We start from the raw sequence: 25087 nt of genomic DNA, 5'->3' as shown, positions 1-25087 counted from the left end.
ATTAACAACAAATATTGCTATTGTTCAAAAAACAATAACAATTCCTCTATATACTTCGTGGCAGTTTGTTACTAAAAATAAAACGCTCATCTTTTAACACCAAATTAATTATTGTTTATAAAAAATAAGTTCTTTTGAAATACAACTTATCTGCTTAGACACAACAAATTTAGAGTTGGCAAATTTTGCAAAAGTAAAAATCAGATATTTACTTCATGGCACTTTGCTACCAGAAAACTCGCTGATCTCTTAGCAACAGATTGACAACAAATATTGTTATTGTTCAAAAAACATAAGATGTGATGCTCTTATTTTGACAGCCTAAAGTTATTGTCTGTTTAGCAGCATCAAGTTTCATGAGTCATGTGGAACTTACTTTTTTTTGCTCTTCTGCCATCTTATCTATATTAAGTGCTCCGTCACTGTAGTTCTGTGGTAATTAATCCTCTCTGAAACTGTGACATCATCTATGTTAATTTTATTAATCTATTCATGAAGAAATGCACCTGAGTTAATTGTAGGTTAATCAGTCAGATAAAATAAGTCCACATAGTATATGAGATATTGGATGCTCAAGTCCAATATTTCTCTGACATCTGATTTTTTTTTGTTTTGTTTTTTTGCATAGTCCTTCATGCTACTGAATGATGCACCTGGAATCAATCAGTGTTAGCGATTTACAACCTAAAACCTGTCTACAGAAGTAATAATGGATGCTGTGTCTATAGATCAATTTTAAAATGTATTCATCAATGAGAGTCAAAAGTATTGCCACAAAACCATGACAACACAAAGGAAGCTTATAAGAAAAGCACTAGTAATAGCAATGGTCATTTGAAGTACATTGACGCCAACGTTTGTATTGACGTCAGTTTGGATGCACAGTCACAGCCAGAAGTACGTAGTGGGATTGGAATGTAATGTGTTTCACTGACAGAGACTTTTTCATATTTTCATGATTATACTTTTCAGCCATTATTCACATCCAACTTTACCGCACCTGGTGTGTTCTGCAGAATAATGATGCACCCCTCATATCAATGACATAAAAGTGGGATAAAATGGGACACGACCGTTCAGATTGCTGACACTTTGAAAACAATCAGATACGTATCAAATTTACCACTACATATGGAAGTGGGAAAATTTCAGATTTTTTGGAGGGTGAATATATCAGAATTGCACTGCTCAAACAACCATGAAAAAGTCAAACAGGCATGGCTTGCATTTGGGGAAATAAAATTGGATGCTGTATGAACACAGCCAAAGAGGAGACCAGTGACGGTCTCTTCAGTCTGACACCTGCTTCCCAGAAACGCCACTCAGCTGTACTTAAAGGGTTGATTTTATGCTCAATGTTTGCCAGACTGCTTTAAAGAGCAGATATCAAAAGTTAAGAAAATAAACAAAAAAAATATTCAAGGTTAAATATAGCATTAAAAAAAGGTAACAGTAAAGGTTGAAAAATAGTTATTTTAACAAAAATAAAAACAACACACTGGCAAGCAGCTTATGAAACCTGGAGGAACTGGCAGGTCTTCATGAACTCACCTCTGTAGCCTCCGCCGCCGCCCCCTGACGTACATCCACCCCCGCCGCCTCCAAAGCCACCACGGGTCTGCCAGAACTTATGACAGGCCTGCCCCCCCTGGCCTCCCAGAACCAACGGCCGACCACCCTGGCTGACAGGAGAGCTGTCATTCCAACCACCGCCTCCACCTGTCACCAAACAAACCCATATATTTAATGTCAAAGTGCTTTGGAAGTTGAAAATATCACACACACACAGTCCTCCATAAGGACACTGAACACATAAACCTCGATAGGTGACCACTGACTTAGCTGTCTTTGTCTAATTCTTTTGAGTTGCTTTGGGTTGAGGAGTAGGCAGGACAAGCGGACACAAAAGAAGGTGTTTACCGTCAGTCAAACGGTGCACCCTGTGGGTCGAGAGCAAGTTAACCTGTCAGAATATGACCAAATGAGAAACTTGGAGAAACTACAAAGCCAAAGCTCAGGTCTGAAAGATGCACAGTTACAACCAAGGTTTGCTTGCTGAAACTGAGAAACAATGCCAGAATCAACAATTAAAATGCTTGCAAAAATTATTTTAATGTTTTCTACATTTGGAACATTTCATGGACTTTAATGTGCCTCCATAAAAGCTGCAGAGCCTGGTCTTTGTGACAGTAGCACCAGTTTTATTGCTGAAAACACAGCTTTCTTTAGCATATCTCCCATTCTCAGCTAAAGACAGCATTCAAGCTTACAGAGTTGTTAGCTTCTGTTAGCTAATGTGTTAATGCTGGCATGTTAAGCAAAGATGGCCTATCAGCTGCAGTTAAGACTTTAAACTGAGCTATTGTTAACATGGCAGCATTAGAAAATATTAGTCTCTTGGCTAATTTTAGATATTGCTAGTACCCCTATACTACATCAAAAAAAGATGGCATGTTCTAACCTCTAGAGGGGTTAGCCAAAGTTAGCATACATCAAATGTTGAAGTATGGTCAGCTGCTAAAAATGATTGTTGTTTGTTTCAATAACACATAGTGACAGACTGATAAAATTATAGTCTGTAATGCAATATTGCAACTAATGGTAGCAAAAATACTTCTGACCAGAACAATGTTTCTACTTCTGTGGAGCTCAGGATGAGTGCCTCAAGCGACCAGAATGTGATTCATATTTAATCATCTTCTAGGTGGCTTCTGATGAATAATTATGAATCAGGATCCTACCTCAAATATTTTACACTGTCAATAAAACAACTGAAAGTGCAAAAGAAATGTTTTTTTCCAACTAAAAAACGTGCCATAGAAACCAATTTTATTGATTTGAATATCACGATGCAGTGACATTTTCACAGAGACATTGGAAAACAAACATCAAAAGCAGCAACTGCAAAAGGAAATTCATTATAACATAATGTTCCTTTTTTCAAAAGAAGTGGTGTTATATATTCTGCACTGGAAACAGACAATGCTTTATTTTTCTGGTGTTTTTTAGACTTTGCTTGATTTTTCAGTTCAGTGATCTCTGCAACCATCTGCATGTTGTTACAGAAATGGCTTGTTATGCATCACCAGGTGTTGAACCGTCTGTTGATTGGTTGTAAGTAGACAGGTGGGATAATTGCACACCAACAAGCGCAAATGGTAAGGGTAGCATCCGCATCATGTTGTGCTTAAGAATTTAGCAGTATAATGAAAGGGTCAAAATATTGTATACAGTGGGATTTTTCAAACTTCTGACTGTATTTTGGACAGACACTAAAATATTTGCACAAATCCGATAATTATTACACATTTGGGACAACTGGTTAGGACTGGGGATATCGAAGAAATGGTGAAAAGGGATTTTACTTGAATTTAAAGGGAATTAAAGTAAAGTAGTTGCCAACCCAAGTCTCTGATTGCCCCAATTGTCTTATGAAACAGAACTCAATTATCACACTGTTTTGTGTTTGAGCACAGACTCTGACACACAAAGGGGGGATATTTATGAAACAGTAATTACTTATATAAACCTCGTCAGTGCGTTTCCCCTGAAATGACTTATTTCACTGACACAGATGATGGCATGCATGCACAACTGTTTTCTCAACAGCATTCACTCACACACAAACTAACAGCACTGAAACCAGTGTGCTGTGCTTATGTTGCGTACCTGAAGAGTGAGACTTCCCATTGCGTCCTGGTTGGCTGGGGTCATAGTCCATCTGCTCCAGCTGGGTTTCTGATTGGCTGCTGTAGCCTCGCCCGCCTCCGCCAGCAGCGACGATGAGAGGGATGTACACTCCTCTGTCCACCTATATCAGCATTTTTTACAGTGTTACAGTGACTTAGGATCTCAGGATCATTTCCCAGGTTGACATGCATTACCACTTCATTTTAACTTTTTGAAGTTAAAATGAATCTGTAAACTTGAAAGAATCTGAATTTAATTTTTTCTTGCGCTCATCCTCAATTATGTAAATTTAACATGAGGACCAATGAACAACTAATTTCTTGAATAAAACAAAGAATTGAAAAAGTGCAGTTGCATTAGTAAAATTTTTAATATAGATTTAGTGATCCATTATATCAACCTAATACTTCTGATTAGAAAAGAGAGAATCAATTTCTTCATTAAATGATACAGAATATATTTGAGAGTGGATCTCTGGTTCATAACGGGCTTTAATACATTTTAACAAAGGTTCATAATCAGTATTATACACTTATTGTAATTTCAAAATAAACACAAACTAAAGGTGCATATTGATTATAAACGTGAATGCACATTTTCTGTACTTCCACGTAAAAAAATCCATTAGCTGTGAACTTTAACCTACTGTATTAGACATAAAATATTTAAACTAATGAGCAGAATTATCCTACATTTCACAAAATATTATTCATGCAAGAAATACTTGAACAATATTACACATGCTATACAGACGGCTAATATGATAAATGCGGCTCCTTCCCAATATGGAAGGAGCCTCTCAACATGGATGTAATTTGATCCTCAAGCAGATTCACAATGGGGACCTGAGCCCATTCCAAGACATGGACTTAAGTGAATATAAATTATTTCCTCAGATTTTTGTCAAGACTGTCCTGCGTTTAGCTCCACACATTTTCCCATCTACTTGGACCACCTTTCCTATCCCTGTTGTAAGTAAAGCATCCACACAGCATGACTGTGCCACCACCATGGATGGTGCAGTGAAAGTTTTTTCTCCAGGCAGTTTCAGAAAGTTACGTTTTGATCTCCTCTCAACTGAATCGAGACAAACTACAAACAGGAGCTGTTGCAGTTTCTAATCAGCAATAATCCAGCAAGCTTTTCTTCATACCATACTTCTCTGATTAATGTATTTCTTGTCATCTTACACACACCCATGTCTCAATGGGTTTGTATTTGTGGCATCATTTTTCCATTTCCCAACAATGAATTGATGCCGTTTGTTCACTAATGTTCTCTATCAAATGTCTGAGGCCGTCACAGAACAGCAGGATTTATTCTGAGCTTGAATTAAACACAGCTGGACTTTATTAGCTGATTAGGCAACTGCTGAAGGCAAAGAGTGGCACTGCTGGATTTGATTTGATTAAGAGACAGGAAAGCAAATGCATGAATCAAGTTTCAGAGTGATACTAACTATAATTTTCCAATTATGAGCTGGTTTGTGTTCATTTATCACATTAAATTGAAATAAAATTAAGGTTTGGAGATCAGGGGAGGAATTGTAATTGGCTTCAGTCAATTACAATTTACAAACACCTTTCATTTGAGTTTGTGTCAAATATAAAGACTGAATATTAAGGCTTACATCAGATTTTAAAAATCCAAATGTTTCATCTTTATTTGGTTGACTTAAAATGAACCACATCATAGGGTTCCTCTAAAAGATGTTCCAGCATAAAAATATGCTTTGTTTTTCATAAAGTCATAATAGTTTTATGTCCTATCCTCTAGTGGATAGAACTTATTTAAAAAAACAACTCTTTTTGACTACAACATTTTGCATTTTACCAGGAAAAGTAACGCTTCACTGCTGATTTTTGCCTATTTGACCATGACCACCAACCTATTCACATAATTCAAGAGCTGTTGGTAAATTTTTAACCCCCCCCATCCTTTCCAAACCTTGATATGTTCTTACCTTGAACACATACGTCGCCCCGCCGCCGCCTCCTCCACCTCCTTTCACTTGAGTTCCTTCCACCATGGGACTGCTGTGCTCCAGGCAGATCTTATTCAGCGCGCCGTTGGACTGCAGCGGGGGAAAAAGATGTCAGTTCGCTGAAGACTTTTACATCATGAATGTCAGATATGTGAAGACGGAGCGGCAGCTGAACCCCAGATTCTTTGAGTTTGGGAGTTTGACTTTGTAGCAGTGAGCAGACATATCCAGGTGGAAAAACTGAGGCAGCCCGGTTGTATTTCCAAGACAATTTAAGCTTTTGCTTTAATCAGATTTTTGTTTTTATTCTTGTTGAATAGCAAAAACAGCTGCCGTCTTTACTGTAAGGCTTACTGTATCATCGCAAGAAGACAGAATGTTACCCCTGTTTTCTTCTGTCTATAAAAATGGAGCTGGACATTTTGCTAGCGAGTGATGTCAGAAGCAGTGTCTCTACCTGGCTGAGATTTCAGGGACCGATGCTGCTTTGTGTGCGCTATCATGCTGAACAGCCTGCAGCCGGGCCGCCTTTAAGTGTGAAGGGGCACACGTTTCTCTCTCTCGCTCTGTCTGAGCCTCAACTCCCAGATCTGTCTGAGCTGAAACTCTAAGAGGCCTTGAAGGGAGGACAGAGAAGAAGTCTGACTGTGATTGACAGGTGGAGGGGCTCAAATGATCCAAGAGTCTTCTGGTTTTTATGTTGCAGTTTTTCACTCTGCAGGGGTGCATGCGTGTGTGTGTCTATGTGTGTTTCTGAAGACAAAGGAGCTCTCATCGTCTCCAAAGGGAAATCTTGTAGTGAGGTGTTGGTCTCGTTGTCAGGGTTGAGGGGTAATAACAGGAACTTTAAACACTTTCACTTAAACTTTGTAACTCCCTCTCTGCTGTGTGCACAGAGCATTTCAAGACATGTTGAGTTAAAAAGTAATAATCGCAGGACAGAAGAGAGGAGGGTGTTTTTTTTCTCTTCCAGAAAAACAACAACCACAACACAAACGAGCCGAGTGGGAATACAGAGACAAAGCGCAGGTATAGCTCAGCAGTAACGACCCACATAGCAGCTGGAAGGGGCCACACACAATTACAAGGTCTGGAAAAAAACCCAGGCTGCACAGGATGTCACGCCTGGTTTCCAAACAAGCTAAATAACTCATTTATCTGTTTCCGAGAAAGCTCTGAAACAAGACATTCTAACAGTTGGCAATTTACAACACTGACAGGCCACAAGTATCACTTCAGTCTCTTTTTTACTCTCTTGTGGTTTTCCTACAATGAAAGTACTTAAAAAGACATTATAACCATTGTCATAAAGAAGTACTCTCCAGAGCATATCAATACCCTATTTCATTGTGAGCCTTAAACTTTATTTATAAGAACAAAATATTTAAACTGATTTACAGGATAACTAATTGCATATTTACTTTGTGAGACAAAACAGAAATTTGTAAATATTTCCTCATGTAAAAGATTAAGTATGATTTACACAGATTTTCGATTCAGATTTTGAACTCATTCCCCAACTTCTCTACTGCATTATGTATATGAAGATCCTAAAATAGTTATTGAAAAACACTTATTTATTTATTTGAATAAATAAGCTCAAGTTAACTTATTTATTCAAATAAGTTCATTTGAACATAACATATTTTCAACATATGTTGAAAATATATTCAACATAATATGTCTCCTGTTATTTGTTTTCCAACATTAAATAAGGTAAAGTAACATCTAAGACTAATCAGAGTTTATTTCTTCAGGTGTCTGCTTCTATTGGGAAGATGACTAAACTCATTTGAAAGCCTCGTCTTCCTCGGTTGTGGTTCCCTTCTTGTCTACAGAAACTCACATTTTAGATGTCTACATTTCTAATGTGAATTAGTGCTGTGTGCTTTTGCATTAAATAATATGACTGCCTGCCATTGTTTCCTTCTTGTGCTGATAGTTTCTTGTGAAGTTGGAAAATGTTCAACTCTCACTACAGATATGGGTGAGTGTCCTTGTTTGTGAGGGTTTTGAGCAGTTTTTTAACCTCATTTCATCATCAACATGAAGTTTAGCAGCAGAAGATTGCAAGTAAAAATGTTATCAAGTTTGAGTCAGTTTTGAAAGCGAGCCTTTGTAGAAAGTTCACTCAAGGTGAACAAGCTTTTAGTGTTCAAGTTGTCACATTTGAGGAACATTTCCCTTTCAAAGAGAAGCAAGAAGTCAAATGAATACATGCAAACTCTACAGGAATATAAATAAAAGTTTTAATCAAGAAAGGAACAAATAGAAGACCTTCTACTGAAGCTTCCCTGTTTTGATTAAGGGAGACATTCAAGTTTATGGAAGACATGTTCTAATCTTAGCTCTTTATTAGGTCCAGATTCTGCTGGAAGGGATTCTTAAATACTAAAACAACAGTTTTTATAGTAAATTGTTTGGCTGTGGTGCTCTGCTGGACTCACATTGGGGCAGGCGTTCTCTCCTTGTTGTCCCACCAGGATGTGAAGCAGCTCGGCCCTCCTGAGAAGGAAGTCTGCTGTGATGTACACACCGAGTGACCTGATCATGGCCATCACGCTTCGCCCACCAGCTGCACCGCAGGCAGTGATTCTGAGCGGCAACAAACATGTTGATAAAGACAAAATGCAAGACACATATTTAAAGATTATCAGGAAGGAAGATATAGAGCATTGGGTTCTTCCTCTGTGAGTTTGGTGGGGAGATGTTTGCCTTATGGCAGCTGCAGATGAATTTCTGTGGTTAATTATCAGCTTCATTTAATGGGTCACATTAAGCCCAACTGAGGCAGTATGAGAACAAATCTGAACAACATGTGCTGTCCACAATGCTGCTAGTTTATTTTTTTATAGCCCCAGGCTTTACAGTTGTTTGTGTGCAACTTGTTTTCGTGCAATTGGAGCTTCCAGAGAGTTCTACTCTGAGTCAAATCCAGGTTTAAACGGCTCATATCTTCAGGAGTGCCCACAGGAGCAATATCGATTTCTAAAAGGCTGCAGCAATAATCATGGAGCACCTCACACCGTGAAGTCAACACACTAGCTCTGAATGTTGACAAATTTCCAAATTTTAAAGCTCCACCATGGTGGAGGTGGGTGGTTTCGGATTCAGGTGGGGAGTGAATCATGCCACATGTCCTCCCTTCTGAAGAGAATCTGTTAGGAATGTTTCTCTTCGCTCGTAGAGGATTGATGCATGGAGCAGCGGAGGTAGGCGTGAGGGGAGAGTCATATTTGCAGCAAAAACATCAGAAGTACAAATGGTTGAGTTTGCAATCTATATTGCAGCAGATGGAAACTCATCAGTTTAAGTGAAATGGGCCTGACCCGTAAGAACATTTCAGCTGATATTAGATATTTACATAGACTGCATAAAATATTTTTTCTCTCCATCATTTATTTCAGAGTAATGACTGTTTTCCATAAATTTACCTTGATTTGGTAAAACTGCCTTTTAAAATGACTAAATCACTAGCAAATAATGTATTGAAGCCCAGGTGATGATGTCACAGCTATGTAAGCTTCTGATTGGCTAGTTTACACAATTTAGGTTCAACAAGGTGTGTGTTGCAGTTTAAGGAAACGCCTCAAACTTGCTACTTTATGTTACATCAAAAGTCCCATGTCAATATATTCAATCAATTATATACAAATATAAACATCGTGGGAATGTGTACCTATTGTATAAACCCAGAACAATATAAATTATATTACATTATACTATATTTTATCATGTTATATTACCCAGAACAAGAGAAACACTTGCAAAGATTCTGTCTGAAGCTGGAAAGAAAGTCATTCTGACCAGAAACAGGAAATGTTTAGTATGATACATTGCAAGATATTGAGAAGATATTGTTTTTCTGTCTTCATATACAATCATATAAATATCTGGTTTCAGCTGCAGAAAAAATTCTTCCAAAGGAAAAGTGCTTTGATTTCCCACCTGCATAAGGAAGGAGAATAAAAAACCATGAATGTGTGTTATTCCCGTTCCCATTGTTAAAAAGCTTCGTCTCTCCATCCATTAATCCACTAACAATTGTTGGTTTTAAATATATGTCATAAACTCATAGTGAACTTTTACATTTCATGGTTAAAATGGACAGAGAAAGATCTGTCAGCTCCATAAAATTAGGTCTGGAAAAATCTGAAGTGTTTGCATAAAAACTCACAGTAACAATGACTATGAATTATTCCAGTGAAAATGGCTTTGTAAATGTGCGTTTACCCTGGCAGCAGGCCTACCTGTAGGTGCCCGTTTCTGGGACCCTCCACATTTGAATGCCTTTGAGGGGCCCGTGGGTGCCGACCGTCACGTTGATGTTCCTGCTCCTGTAGGAGTTGAGGCACTGAGTGGGAGTCGGGCCCTCAGGACCCACAGCCCCACAGGTGTGAAAAAACCATTTCTTGGCTGCAGATGAAGAAAAAGGAAAAAGCAAACGGCTTAGCTCTTTGTGAAGCACATACACACAGCTGCAGAAAGACAAATAGTTTGACTCTGTCACACATGCAGACTCAAGGATGATGAGCTGGCTGACATTCAATGCACACCACAGACTCTCAATTCTTTCATTCTGCTGTCATTCAACACTTAAAGCATTTCCCTCTGCTCCATGGAAGATATAAAGCACATTATTACATGTAGTGAAGGTAAGCTTCAAACTGAGATCATAGCCATAATAGCAGCAGGGAGGCACTGACAGGATCACAGGTGATAAACATTTCTGCTCATTTTGTCTGTAATCCCATGAGTCAAAGCTAATTTAAGTTCTTTTCTCTGCAATTAGTTTCACATCAGTCTTGTCAGATGGACATGGAGGAACGAACAGCTGCGGCGCTAAATCCTGATTTCAGAAGCAGCATCGAGGCAGACTTTTTAACTTCTGTCTCAGAGTCATCCGTCTTTCAATTAATTGTTTATGCATCTGGACAAAAAGGAGGGAGAGGAGAGTGACAAAAAACAACAAGTAGCACAATTTCCTTGTCTCTAGAACAAAATCTATGATAAAGTAAAAAACAGTATGTGATAAATTAAATCTGACTTCACTGCATTCAAGGGGAGAGTAAGGAGCTGGTAATCAAATTCATTGATAGATTAATCATGATCAGTGTTACTATCTCTATAAAAGATGGAGATAGCATATTCTCCATTTGTTACCATGGAGAAGATAGATATATAATATAGATGTTCACAAAATTTCAAGGTGGAAATATAAAAGCAATGACTTAAGGTAGCATTGTATTGTTGCTGTTCCATAATCCAATAAATAATAAAAGGCCAAACTACTTGAATTCCACTGTTCTACAGAAAGAAAAATATTTTTAAGCAGCTGCTAGTCATACTAAGAGAAGAGTGTCCAAACCTTTTGGCATTTTGACCAAAGTCATCATGTCCAAAATATTCACAGGCTAAAAAAAATAAAGTAAGAAACAGATGATGAATTCTTTATTTCAAGAAAGATAGGCAGCTTTTTTCAAATTTAGACTAAAAAAATTTTTTAGTCAATGCTTAGCACTAAGAACAGGATCCGGGTCACTCTTTTGAGTCATATTTGTTGAATTTAGAAATGTTTTCAAAATTCTTTAGAAGCAGATTTGGGTGAACCAAAGTCTGCTTTTGAATGAAAGTCACTGGATAGACAGGCACTAGGGCAGGGCTACATCTGTGAAATGTTACGTCCCAGCACCACTGACGGGGTCCAACAGCAAGACGCAAACTTCATATCTGCACAAACACGTCAAATCAACTGTCAAGCACGGTGGTGGGTGATGATTTGAGCTTGTAACTTCTATTGTCCAAAGTATACTGTAACAGGTGAAAGGGTACAGCTGCAAATCCGTTCATCTACTTCATGATTTATTCTCGTTTCCCAGCCACACGACCTGGCAGGAAGGTCGAATGTGAAGCAATCTGTCTAACAGATGAAGCTTAGCACAAACTGGGCCACTAACAGGGCAACAATTTCAAACGCAGCATCAAATCTACAACTCAATAGCTGAAAGAGAAAAGAATCAGAGGTACAAAGGCCTAGTCAAAGCATAGACGTAAACCAGAAACTATATTATGCAATGCGTTTTTCAACATCTGACTCTGTGGGAAAGAGACATGGTGACTAATATCAATATGATATCAATAATATCAATGATTACCAGGTAAGGCCAGGCATGCTTAAATAGTGAAGGCAGCAACATAATCTCTCTCTGTTTAAGTTATTTGTATTTGTGAAGTTTGGCCCCTAATTCATTCGGTGTTGAGCACAAACCATTCTTGTGTTTGAAATGATTCCCTCATGTCCAGATGGTTTCCCACTTGACCCCATTTTTATAGTTCTTATTGGTCCAGTGTGAGTGAATTCCCGTCGAAAACCCACCACACAGCTGGTGTAATGACTAACTCTGTGATGAGCACTTGGGCAGAGCAAACAAAAACAAGATGAGCTCTCAGAGATGAGAGTCCTCTCTAATAACCGCTCTGTTCACACTCGTCTGGTCCTCTCACTTCCAACAAGTATGAATCCAGATGCAAAAGACATCCCAGTGGACTGTATCCCTGCCTGAGTACTACATGAACCCATGAACTTTGCCACCAGTAGTAAGCAATTACCATAACAAGCAGTGGCCTCCATCAGCAAGAGGGCTGGCAGTGTTCATCAGAGGGAAATTGTTCTAAATGTGTAGCAGAGAAGAAAAACTTCATGAGAAAGAAGAAGGAGGATGTTTCTGATTGGAATGAAGCTCCTGCAGCAACATCCCAGCATTCTCCATGACCTCTGAACGGCAACAGTAAATACGTCGTGACTCATGTCGCGGTTCTTAAAGTGACTCCAGATGGTGTTTTTTGCGTTATACTGTAGAAGAACATTTTATTTCTTTATGGCCAACAAAGGCATTTTTGGGGCAGAGAGTATCAACAATACCAATGTTCTTATAGCATGCAGAAATCATTGAGAACCACTGATCAGCAGCATCTGAGCATTTCTGCTTGTAACAGACGGACGGACAAAGAGGCAGATGGACCGAGCTTTTGTCAGGCTGCGCTGCAAGGCACGTCATGTCAAAAGCAGAAATCTTCAGATTTAGATTTTTCTTTTTTAAACTCTTGCCATGATGACAGTCGGCCTGGGTGGATTCATCCCCATAAGTCAGGAAACAACTGAGTCAATCAGGGCTTTGAGGCTGCATTAAAGCTGACGGCAGCTCTTTAAACAGACCCGGCCATTCAATGCAGTGACGGGTCAAACACAGGAGAGATCTGCTTTCATTGCATGGCAACATATTGTGATCATCAGTGTCGATCACATAAAATGCGAGTAAGTGAACTGTTCCTGGTCGACTGTGGTGTAAAGTGAGCTAATCTTGGTAATGGTGCTGTTATATAAAAAAAAGGCCACAGAGTCTCAGATTTGAACAACATGTTCCTCATGCTAATGTAAAAAGAGCAAATGTTATTTTCTTTTCTTTTGTAATTTCACTTTTGGTTAAAATCTCTGGTAGTTTCATGTGTCCATTTGAGTATAAATATATATTTTTGTAGTGAACCTAAATATCTACTTTTGTATCTTGAACCACAATTGAGCCAGTAGATATTTTATATAGGACCTGTTTTTTCCATCTTCTAACAATTCAACTAACAACAAAATGCTCACTGGTTGCCTAATATATCCCACCCACTAACAGGTGGTATGATGGAGAGGATCACTTCACTTGTCATAATGTCATGCCTGACGGGACTCTATGTATTACTGGGATGGAGACAAGGAATTGATGCTAATAGTTGACAGCTGTGTCGGTAACAGGAGACTGATGCAACTGGGGGAAACTAATGGAAGAGACTAAATGAACACTACAAAGGGAACACGGTGATCTTGTGAAATGCTAAGCAGGTCATAAACCAAATTTATTCAAAATATGTAAAATGCAGATCAAATCCATCAGATTATGATACCTAAAGAATAATTTTGGTTCAACAGTCTGATTTTTAATCTCATTCTTTGTAAAGGTTGCTCTAAAGGTTTTAATAATTAAAATAGTTGTATTTCCACTGTTTTATGGAAATGTACTTCTACCTAAAGGGGAAAAAACTACTACAGGAATGGGTTTTGCCTCACATTAAGTTTTCATTAACTGTCTAGCTTCTTCATCCTAATGATCCCTAATTTTATCGCCAATAAGACTCACCCTTTTAAAAAAAACCCCCAAAAAACACAGTATTGAGAACAATAGCAATTTATTCCTCACTGGCGTCCTGTTTTAAGACGAGCACACCTTATCCTGCAGCTGGTGTCTTCTTTGGGCCGGTCATTAGAAAGATACATCAAGACTGTCACACTAAGACTGGCTCTGAATGCTAAAATAAAAACCTGAAGAGTAAAGACTAAAATGAATTAAAACCCCTGGTTTATGTGACTCAGTATCCATCTTATATCCGACTTGGTGACTGCTTGTTTCCATCTTCAGCTGAAAATAACACTTTATAAGGAATTTTTGTAGGTCAATGATTAAAAAAACAAGGAAACAATTGAAGCTGACAGATTTTTATTCTGTGCAGCTAATGCGCAAACCTAAAATGGCTGAAGCTCCTTTCTGTAGACAGCGCTCAAGGGATGGCGTCTGTTGTCAGAACCCATCAGAATGCTTCAATCAACATGTCGTCCAACTTTGATTTGATGCCATTTCTCATCTACAAACTTTGGGCTGCTGCTGCTGTTTTGTGAATGAAACTGGCTCGTCTTTAAATGGAGAAGGGTTTGTTTAAAGAATCTAATCCTTTCACATCCTGCTGGATAAAAAGTGAACACAGTGATATGTTGCGGCATTATGACAGTCTGCTATAAGGACTTATTGTTTCAAAGCTTAGAAAATCTTTGACAGCCACAGACAAGCAAACATGTCCAGAAGACAAAGAAAACTGAGACTGGCTTTATTTTCTAACACAAAAGGCAAAGTAGACATACAGGCAAATTTTGTATACTGTATTTTTAGGATCTATAAAGGTCCTAGACTTGTGGTTTTGAATAGAACATTTTAAAAATAACATGTATAAAGTTTTACCTCTTCAAACCTTTCTATAAGAGTTACTATCAACTCACAGGCTTCTGAGTAAAGGCGAAACTATACATAATTTCAGTATCAGTTAATGTGCTGATTAATTAGCAAAATACAGCTTGGAATACATGATTTGTTGGTTGTTATTTTTGGTTGTTATGATTGGTCACTTCCTGTGAAAAAATGATTTTTAGCAAGTTGGATGGAGTTTTGCAGTATATGCTAAAGGTCACAACAAGTGTTGGAAGTAACTTTGCAATCCAATTATCTGATATCATGTAGCCCCCCTCCGGTGAAATCAGATGGAGTCAAGCTTGAAAGTAGCATCCAGCACACATTTTTAGTCAATGTTTTTCTAAAAGTTAACTAAATACAGTATCACAATATAATGTTTCAGTGGTTAATGAGGCATGCTGTCTTTCACTGTTCAAAAGCATTTGACTATTGTTTTCTGTAGCCAGTAAAAACATTTAAAGTAAAGATGCACAATTAATATTTAATAGCGATACTACTGGTAAAAACTGCAATGCTGATGTTGTTATTAGCCCACATTTTACAGATTATTCTCCTTCTTTACTCCAACTCATTTGTGGGTAAACACTCTGAGTTTACCCACAAATACACACATCAGGTGTGGGCATTAGAGCAGGTTGAGTCAGGTTGTGCAGAGTGTGAATGTTTGACACTTGAAATTTTACATATTAACAAAAATTGTCTCCAAATAATATTGGATAGCTTGTCCATAACTACTTTAGAGAATATCTTCTCATCTATTTTTGAAATATTTTAATTTAGCTGATGATATGGCCAATCAAAACAACAATGAAACAACATGTGATCCTTCTGGAAATTTAATTGCCAACCCCTGATGTAAATGCTGTAGAAATATTGCACTAATAACAAACTAACCACTGCTATTATCCTTATTTCAATGCTGCAACATGCATATGGTCTTTCAGCACAGCTGAAGATCCACTTCTTTGTCATGCTAATTAAGTTTGGAATAGAAAAGGGAAAAAAAAATCTTGTTCTTGAATTTTTTTAACCTTCAGAAAACATTACATGTAATGTCAGGTGGATCTTAGCAACCCATGTACTTCATATACCTCACAGAACTGGAGTTTTTTATTTTTTTTATTTTCAAAGCTCCACTTCTTCAAGCTTACACCCACATGTTTAATTTTTTTTCTTGAGGAAGGAAGCTGTGGAGACAATGACAAACTATTATTACAACAAAATGAGCTTCATAATAAATTTCTGCATTAATTCAAGAAATAAATGAAAGGTTCTTGGTCTAAAACCTAAGAATTATTCAGGCATATACAGTATGTATCCTTATTCTGATCCATCTCTTATATAAATAAATAAACGATGAGTCAGGTACGGATGCTGCAGAGCATAACGTTTGTGAGAACTAAAAGTTTCTGCTCCCAAAGAGGAGGTAAATTCATGAAGGAAAAAAAGCATAAACAAAAAGAAAAGAATCAAGGTGATGTCAGGGGGATGGGAGGAAAAAAGTGGGACAACAGACTGAGATCAGAGCAAGTTCTGACAGTGAGACGGGATAGCAGAGTGAGAAGGCAGTGATACAAGCGAAGAGAGAGTCAATAACAGCTTTTTACATGCTAGAGACAAGAAACAAATGTAGAAATGAAAGGGAACAAAATGTCTGCGTCCCAGATAGTGGGGTGAAGAGGAGAGTGAGGGGAGACATGAACGTTTGGTGGGGTTAATCACCCAGTGTGTCCGGGGGAAGATGAGAGGCTTGTTGGAGTGACAGATCTGCTGAGCTAAAGCCCTCATCAGGTCTGCCATGCTGTCCTCCACATGTCAAAGCACCAGGCTAAAGAAGGCGGCTGTCGAATGGCAGCCGCTGAAGGCTGCCTGTGGAAGGGCCAACGCAGAACTTCAACTTCAACTTCTTTCCCCCTGACTTAATATCTATGATAATCACAAGGGCGAGAGCAGTGGGATTTCAAACTCCCATCCTTCTTTGAGGCCTGCTGCCCTTTTCCCAACCATCCTAAGTATTACTTGTGTAAACCTATTATACCGCTTTCTTTCTGCCCTTGAAGCAAATATCTTAAGACACTTGGATGTTTCTCTTCAGAAACTGCCTGGCTCTTGTGTCTGCTGTGTCAGATATTAAACATTCCCTCACACAGTCACTTCATTGTTCTACATTCCTAAGGCATTAAATTGGATAATCCTAAAAACTTTAGCCAATTAGTCTGCAAACATACAATAAAGACGGTTCCTCTTTGAGCTGCTCCTAAGGTTTCTACCCACTCTCCTCTCTCCGTGTAAAAATACGGTGCTGAATCTTTGAAGCTTTCCAGAATGTGTTGTGTTTTTTAAATACCAAAGTAAATATTTTCATTTTGTAGAAACTCAGAATCTTTAATTTGATAACTGTTTTCTTCTGTGGCTCCTGTGAGGCTTTAGCAGCTTCATTCGAGTGAATTGGTGCCAACTCAAATTCAGCAAACAGCATTTAAAAGACACAAGCAGACCTTTTATAACCAGACCTCAAAGTTGTTGGACTGCATTGGATATAAAAAGTCCTCACACTCCACAACGCTAGGGCTTGTGATGGAACAAAACAAAACAAAAATAAAATATTACAATAAATCATTTCAGAGATTTTTCTAACTTAAATGTGACCTCTAACCTGGAGACCCCAATAGTGAAAAAAATGGAATCTTTTCAGGGAAAAACTAAAAATACTGTGGTAGTGGACATCCTTAAACTAATACTGTGGGGAACCTTTTCATTTTATGATAACACTATGTCCTATTAAGTAGTCTGTCACTGTGGCCAGTCTGTGAACAGAAGGAAGATTTGTGAACTACGATGTCAATTTTCTGCTGTATTATACTTGTAGTCTGCCTATGTAGGGCTGTAGTTTGGCAACGGCAGTAGAAGAAGTAAACAAAGGCATTCAGTCTGTTCTGGCCAGGTTTCAAAATATTGAGCAATTAAAGAGGAATATTTAACACATTTTTTTTTCTGGCAAAGATGTCATAGCCCTAGTTCCCACGAGGCAATTTCTGTTCTTGCCCGAAATTTCTGCAGCTCATTTAATGTTGCTGTTGGGCTCTAAGCACTCGGCCTGACCACATTTCTTCTAGTCTTTTCATTGATTTAGGAGGTACGTCAAGTTCTTGGGAATTTTACTCCTGCACATATTTTCCCCACTTGATGAACTATCTTGACCATGTTCTATTGCTAACTAAATGAACTGGGAATTTATTTGTAACCTTGTTCTGACTGATACCTTTATATGAACTCAATGGTGCTTCAGACAGTCTCAGCAGAAGAATATGGTTTAACTTTTAGATGGAACTTTGAACATGTCAGGAAATGTCTACTAGAGTAGTTTAACTTTATTTGGTGTTAGCTTGAGGCACTTTAAATTTTGTTTGGTGTTTAATGACTCGTAATCAACGAGTATGAATGTGTTTATAGTTATTTTAGATTAATATTATTTTAACATTACAAAACTGTAATCTTTAACAGGGATGTACAGACTTTTTACTTACATTGATGAAAACCAAAACACAATGGCATAAAAACTGTGCAGTGTTTAAAAGTAATAGGGAAATGAAAGTTTAGACGTCGATACAGCCATGGGATATTGTGGGTGATGTTTTTGTAATATTTGAGAGGAGGTCATAAGTATTTTGGCCTTCGGGTTTACATAGCTGACGAGTTGGTTAGAAATCAGATGCCTTAACCTTGCCTGAAGATAGAAAGTTTAATCCTTGACAATATATGGTAAATATCATAAGGCCAAAGCATGAAAGAGGAATTGAGTGTGTATCAGACGTTTTAAACGTCAATTAAAAGCACAAATGACACAGACCACATTCCCTTCTCTGAGCTGCCCAGATCAATTTCATGTTGCATTCCAAGTTATTTCAGTGACTACATAACATTTTGTTTCCAACCTTGTAATTCTGTCATTTCTTTCTTCATTATTTGCTGCTAACCTGGATTTTTAGGAAAAATTATTAGGGTGTGCTTTCTTTTAATGTTCAATAAAACCATAAACAGCAGTATATAGAAGCCTGGCTCATTATTTTCCTATTGTGCAGCTCAACATATGTGCCAGATGTGATGTTTGCTTTGTGGTCAGTGAACATCATAAATATCAGTTTTCTGGTCACTGCATTTGAACAGTCACACTGGTCCTTTCATGTAAATAATCAAAGTGTTAGAAGCCATGGCTGACAAATAAAATCATCAGGAGACATTAAACTATGAGGAGAAACTCTGATAACTTTTAGAGGAGAAGTTTTCAAAAGTTCAAAATGCATTTCAAGTACTTCAAAGTGCTTCTGCGGAAGAACATTTCTGAGAAGATCTCATAGTAAAGTAACTAACTTGCAGCTTAGAATCTGCAAAACGAACCTCTGCTTGTCTTTACTCTTTTGAAGTAAGAAATTTACAGAGTGCGAGATGAAAAATGTCAAGTCAGTGGATCTGGCTCCACTGACATTCTCTGGAGACAAATTGGACGGTTTTACACTTCAAAACTGTCCGTCCTGCTCCATTTAATGCCGAAGGAGATCTCTGATTCACTCGCTCAGCTGTTGAACACAGAGCACACCAGTAGGGGGCACACTTACTTTGTTCCAGGCCACACACTGACACCATACCTAGCAGGACAAGAGTATTTGTAGCTCATTAAAGCGTGTAGGCGTGAGTGTGTGGGAGAGGGCAAAACAGGTGTTAGAGATGCAAAAAACACCAGATTCCTTTTTTCCTTCATTCACTCACACATGCATCTAATTTATTGCAATAAAACACACTTACAATAATCTGTGGCGATCACCGGAGGGCTTCTGATGTCAGGTACTGGAGTCTTACTGGTTGGTAATAATGGGAGTTGGGTTATGCTGGTGGCCACCGGTGGAAACTCCCCGTTTGCTGAAATTAAACAAAAGAAATTCAGAGAAAAAAGCAAAAGTGAGTAAAGATCTCAGGGGGTGTGTCAAGCCACCAGCAGTGGTGATTCTTTTAGTTTATGCCACCTCTGGTCACACAGCAGAGAGAAACACATCCTTCCCTCCATCTCATCCAGTCTTTATCTAGCAGAAGACGTGGAAGCACAATTCAGTCTGGTTAATTTTTAGCAATTCATCAAACCTGTAGCCACACATATTGTAAACTAAAAGGACTTACAGCTCTTTACTTAATTAATGAGGTGTTTAATTTATGCAAAGTTTAGGAGGTCAGGCACTGATGTTGTCAGGAGATTTTGCTTACAGTCTCTACCAAAGGTACATAAGGGGGTAAAGGTCATGACTCTGAGCAGGTCTGTCAAGTTATTCCACCACAAAACTCACTTATGCGAGTTTTGTGTGGGAATGTAGATTGGTACGCAGTCAAGTTTTATAATTTGCTCTTGTTACAGTCATTCACAGAAGTCATGAGTTAAATTAATCTTTCTAAATTGTTTAGTGAAAGAAATATAAAATGTCAAGGTGTGATATGCATAATGAAATAGAAAAACATTTGGTCTTTATTTTTCACCCAAGGCAGCAACTTGTATTTTAGTCTTTAGTGAAAAATGTGATTCAGAGCCAGAGGTTTTAAATCTTTAATGGTATCACTCTTCTAATTACCAAGAATGCTGTAAATAGTTGCTTTTTGTGAATGTGTCTCTCTTTTAGAGAGGCACAAAAAAGCCTCTCTTAACACATTGTGTGCCTCTCTCTTTTAGTAAAAAGAAATGCATTTAAAGGAGGTGCTTTTACAAAAAAAAGCTTTTTATTTATAAAACTAACATCTTCTTTGGTTTTTTTGTCTTATTTTCTAATGGAAACAGGAATATGATCAGTAAAAGAAAAGATCACTGATGGTTCTCAGTGAAAAGCAGCTGGGATGACACTCAGGCTCTCCACTTCTGAGGCCATTCTGGTACCACTGGGAGCAAGTCTGCCACAAGCGTGGGATGTTCAAGTATTCTGGTCTAGGATGGCAGAATAGAGTGGGTGTGGAATAGTCAAATGAAGCTCCACAGGCAGATACAGGCTCTGATGCTAGCTAGGACGAAGAAAAAGTTATGCTAAAAAGTTAAACTATTACTGCTATGTCTACTTTCCAAGGCCTTTATAGTTATTAGACAGGATCATGACCTGGATACAAGCAGCTGAAATGAGCTTCCACCTGTTCAGGTTGCCGCTCCCTTTGCACCCAATCGTCTCTGATTTGTATGGAAAGTCAGGAGAAACTTTCTCTTTCTCTTAACTGTAAGTAAGATTCAGAAAGATATGTGGAAAATCTCTGCAGCATTTACATAAAGCTTTTCTGATTGGCAGCAACTTCAAATAATAAAAGAATCTGACAGAGACCCTGGTTTTTTTTAAACCTTTAGTTTGTTGAGGTCTTGTTTGCTAATTGTTTAGTTCCTAGATCCAAAGAGAAGAATGGCAATAAAGAAGAAGAAGCATCTGGGTCCTGAGTGAGATTAAAATCAACTATATACAGAGCCAAATGAGAAGAGGGAACCTTAAAATGAAAACTGCAATTCCTCCAACAAGATCTTTAATTGGTCTGACAGAAGTTAAATTCCCATCTTGCAGTCTCTAGGTTGATATTTAATTCACCACAGCGCACCAGAAAGAAGCCGCAAGAGGATCGCTGTGACTAACAGCAAAGACTATAAAATTTTGTGGGCATGTTTCACTCCTACAGGGATTCAGAGATCACTCTGATGCAACAAATACAACACTGTCCACAGTGAAAGTAATCCTTCCTTGCATATTTCAGCAGCTCAGTCTGGGTTAGCATTGTGTCAACAACCTAAAATACACAGTCCTGAAAGTGCAAATCTAAAATTGTAATTGTGGAGTGACAAGAATTTTAACTTTGTGGAACTTTGTTCTAATAATTTAAAATATTAGTGTATTTATTATTTCAATCCAACCTGGTTGTTTGCTCTATCAGTAGCAGAAGAAACTTCCATAAGAGGTTTTCCTGAGATTTGTCCTGCTTTGACCAGACCGCTGAGAGAGACTATGCACTCACTGGCTAATTTATTAAGTACACCTTGCCTGAGCCGGATTGGACCCTGTTTTACCTTCAGAAATATAGTAATTACTCCTGGCAGAGTTTCAAAAAGGAGTCAGAAATGTTTCTCTAAAACCAAAGCCTCTCACATTTAACACATGGATCCAAAAGGTTAGGCACATTTATTTGAAATTATTCAGATTTTTCTTTTGCTATTTGCGAAAACAAGAAGCTAAAGAGGAACACCTGGTTAGTGTATTTCCTTTCTGGAATAGAAAGGTTGGAGAATCAGCTGGAAACGGATACAGAATAGAGGGATGTCTAAGTTTTTACTCCTGGATACGTTACCTCTGTGACCCAAACTCAAATAAACAGAAGATAAGGGCTGGATGGCTACATCACTGCTTGGTTGGTAGAAAAAAGCAGCAGACAGTACAATAATTAATATTACTAGTACAAATAGCACACCTGACCTGTAAACATGCTACCTAATTCAAAACCTTGCAAGCCTTTTCAGCTTACAGATACAAAATTAGTTTTCTTTTTCAGTTCACAAAAGATGAACAGTAAGCTCCTTCTGATTTACCAATTTTACAAAAACAACCCATGATTACCCCGTAAAGCAGGCCATTTCCTAATACCTTTGAACAGTGGATCAAAAAGATGTGACTCAGTGTTGCATCACCCTGAATGACACTCCAGTCTCTCGCTCATTATTTGATAATCTTTCCTACCTCTGTACAGTGCCACACACATTCTCAGACTGTTTTGTTGTTGTACTGTTTGTCCTAGTTTAGGACATACAGAAAAACAACAGTATTCAAGCTGCCTAAACGATCTTTTTTCCCACAGCTTTAGATCCAAACTTTCTGCTCTGATCACAGATTCTATTCACCTGTTACTGTTGATTTTTCTTTACACATCCTAGCTATGTTTCTCCATCATGACCCTTGATTGTTGCTGCGCAAATTCAGGTATTTACTCTACAAAGTCAAAGAAATATTTTGTTGGATTTTTTGTTGGATAAACCCGGAGCGAAAAGACAGGCAGGTTCAAATTAACGCTATTTCCCTTCCTTCTCTCAGTAAATAATGCAGAAAGATGATATTGTGATTGTTTCAGCCACATCCAGACTTCAGGTTATGAATAACTCTGAGACTTCTGTGCCCAGAGCAAAAACTTGAAATTGTAAATGATCCTTTATAGTCACATAACCCACATATTAAAACCTATTCCTATTCTCTATGTGGATTTGCTCACGGAGAGGCCAATTTTATGGCTTCTGCAGTTAATTTGCATTTTATAAAGAAGAAACACAGTGAAGGTTTGCAGCCGTCTTACACAGCATAACGTCAGACCGGCTGTTCATACTGCAGCTTCGTGTTACTCCCCGCAGAGCTGCGCTGTTTGGTAAAAAGGCAAAAAAGGTTTATTTTGTAAGTTTATTTTGTTATTTTTTCCTTTTTAAGCCTCAAATATTTCTACTGTAACTAGTTGCATATTTATATTTCACCAAATTTCTTGTGATGAGCGAATATTTCTTCAGAGAAGCTGAAAAAGATTTACAGGAACTCCAGCTGAAATCTGACTGCGGGTTTCTTAATTGCGATGAGCCGACGACTTGCCCACAATGTGTCATTTGCCTCCTTGGTGAGAACAAATCAGACCTGCTTTTTACCCTCCTACATCATTGCAGCAGCATCAGGGGAGATAAACAAGACTTTTCATCTTTATCTCTGTAATCATTTTAGCACAACAGCACTCCCGCTCTACCATCCCGGATCCCCCGTCACCTCAGGCAGAAGTCTCACCATTTACGACAATATGGCAGGGGGGTCCCTCAGCAGCTAAGAGCTTTAGAAACCTTCTGCTTTGTGGCAGAGCTGGATTTGGTCAAACCAAAACATTCTCGCTTTGAATTACAGCAAACTATTAAACTTTAACGTGCCTCGACTCTTCTTCTGGGCAAAATTTTCTGTTAAATGGTTGTCTGATCATAAATCTTTAGTCTGGCATTAAATATGCAGCTTTGGACCTAATTGCTGCAGCTGATGTCTCTGCTGAACGTTACCTGTGGCAAAAAGAAAAAATCATGTAATTTTGTCTTCAAATGTTTGAAAAACTCAGCTGTGCATTTTTTTTCAGATGTGGCTGCAGGAAAATCAATATCTCATTCCCTCACTCCACAATCCACACACAAATATGATTGTTTAAGACTGCAGCTCAGGAGCATTGATACAGATAGAGATTACATGCAGCATAAGAGTGATTGCAGTGGCTGTTTGCTCAGGAGAAGGACTCTATGCAGTCATATCTTTCTGTAACTAGGACCTGTAGATGTTTTACTTGTTGTCAGTAAATTCACCAACTTTTTGAATCTTCGACAGAGTTGCTAATAAACTTGCCTGCATTGTTATTCTGGGCATAACAACACGTTGCAGCATTGGTATGCAGCTGCAGGGGGAACAAGAGCTCGCTTGCTCGGGTCCAGCACTGAGCTGCTTGATCCACAGGGCAGGGCATCAGTGGCCGTGACTGTCGCTGTTCATTAGTATTGTGCTATAAGCTACCTGATGCGCCCCAGAGACCTGTTGCTGGGGGGACAGGAGAGTGGGGGGTGGGGGGGCAGAGGCACCTTGTTACCACACCTGCACATCTCAAAATGTCTCAAGTCTTTAACAGTTTTGATGCCAGGGTGGGTGGGAAACACAGGGTTAATAAATAGACAATATTTTAGAATTTTGTTTATAATAGCAATGCTGCTTTAAGTCAAATGTAGAGATCTGTGTTTAATTCTTTAATGCCACACATATCATTTTAGATTTAGCATTTCTTAGGCTTTTACTTCTGTTCCATAATTGAAATTTTGCTCAAACATTTGTGAATGCCCTCTGGTAGATAATCTAAGTACTGCAGGTGGCAAATGACGAAAGATGGAGCTGCGTCCTTCGTCGACCATAGAGAACGTAAGTGAGATGAATTTGGACCGTCCAGCCTTCAGATGTATTCCTGCTCTTATCTCAGTATTTGTCCTGTTCCTATCAACTGTGACAGCGCTAAACACAAGCTGGTAAAAATGGCAATCGAAAAAGTTGTCTTTTTTGTGTCTCTTTCTAATTATTTAGATTAATTAATTAAATGAGTTAATTTTTCTCAATACCTATTTTTTTTAAATACATGTTGACTTGAATGACAAAATCCCAACAACACAACTGCTTAACACATTTAGCTTAACTTTTGTATCACCAAGCATTAATATACTTATATTTAAAACTGTTCTCCACTCCTGTTCCATTTCCTGCTTCATCTGCCATTGTTACAAAAACAAAAATATTCTGTTTGACCT

General features: G+C 38.3%; 1 protein-coding gene across 2 annotated transcripts in view; it reads right to left on the bottom strand.

Annotated features, from left to right (window-relative positions):
* alk (ALK receptor tyrosine kinase) overlaps positions 1–25087 on the bottom strand; it is a 430726-nt gene that overhangs the window by 25534 nt on the left and 380105 nt on the right. For both annotated transcript variants that reach the window (XM_032546829.1, XM_032546830.1), the window contains exons 11-16: positions 19543–19656; positions 9925–10090; positions 8122–8269; positions 5654–5764; positions 3670–3811; positions 1552–1719 (exon numbers count right to left, since the gene is read on the bottom strand). In XM_032546829.1, the coding sequence (XP_032402720.1) occupies positions 1552–1719; positions 3670–3811; positions 5654–5764; positions 8122–8269; positions 9925–10090; positions 19543–19656 (849 nt within the window). The remainder of the gene's footprint in view (positions 1–1551; positions 1720–3669; positions 3812–5653; positions 5765–8121; positions 8270–9924; positions 10091–19542; positions 19657–25087) is intronic.

The sequence above is a fragment of the Xiphophorus hellerii genome, chromosome 19, assembly GCF_003331165.1.
Source record: "Xiphophorus hellerii strain 12219 chromosome 19, Xiphophorus_hellerii-4.1, whole genome shotgun sequence".
In the NCBI taxonomy this organism is placed as follows: domain Eukaryota; kingdom Metazoa; phylum Chordata; class Actinopteri; order Cyprinodontiformes; family Poeciliidae; genus Xiphophorus; species Xiphophorus hellerii.
The sequence above is the reverse complement of the archived record's forward strand: the minus strand, read 5'-3'. Positions and strand labels throughout refer to the sequence as shown.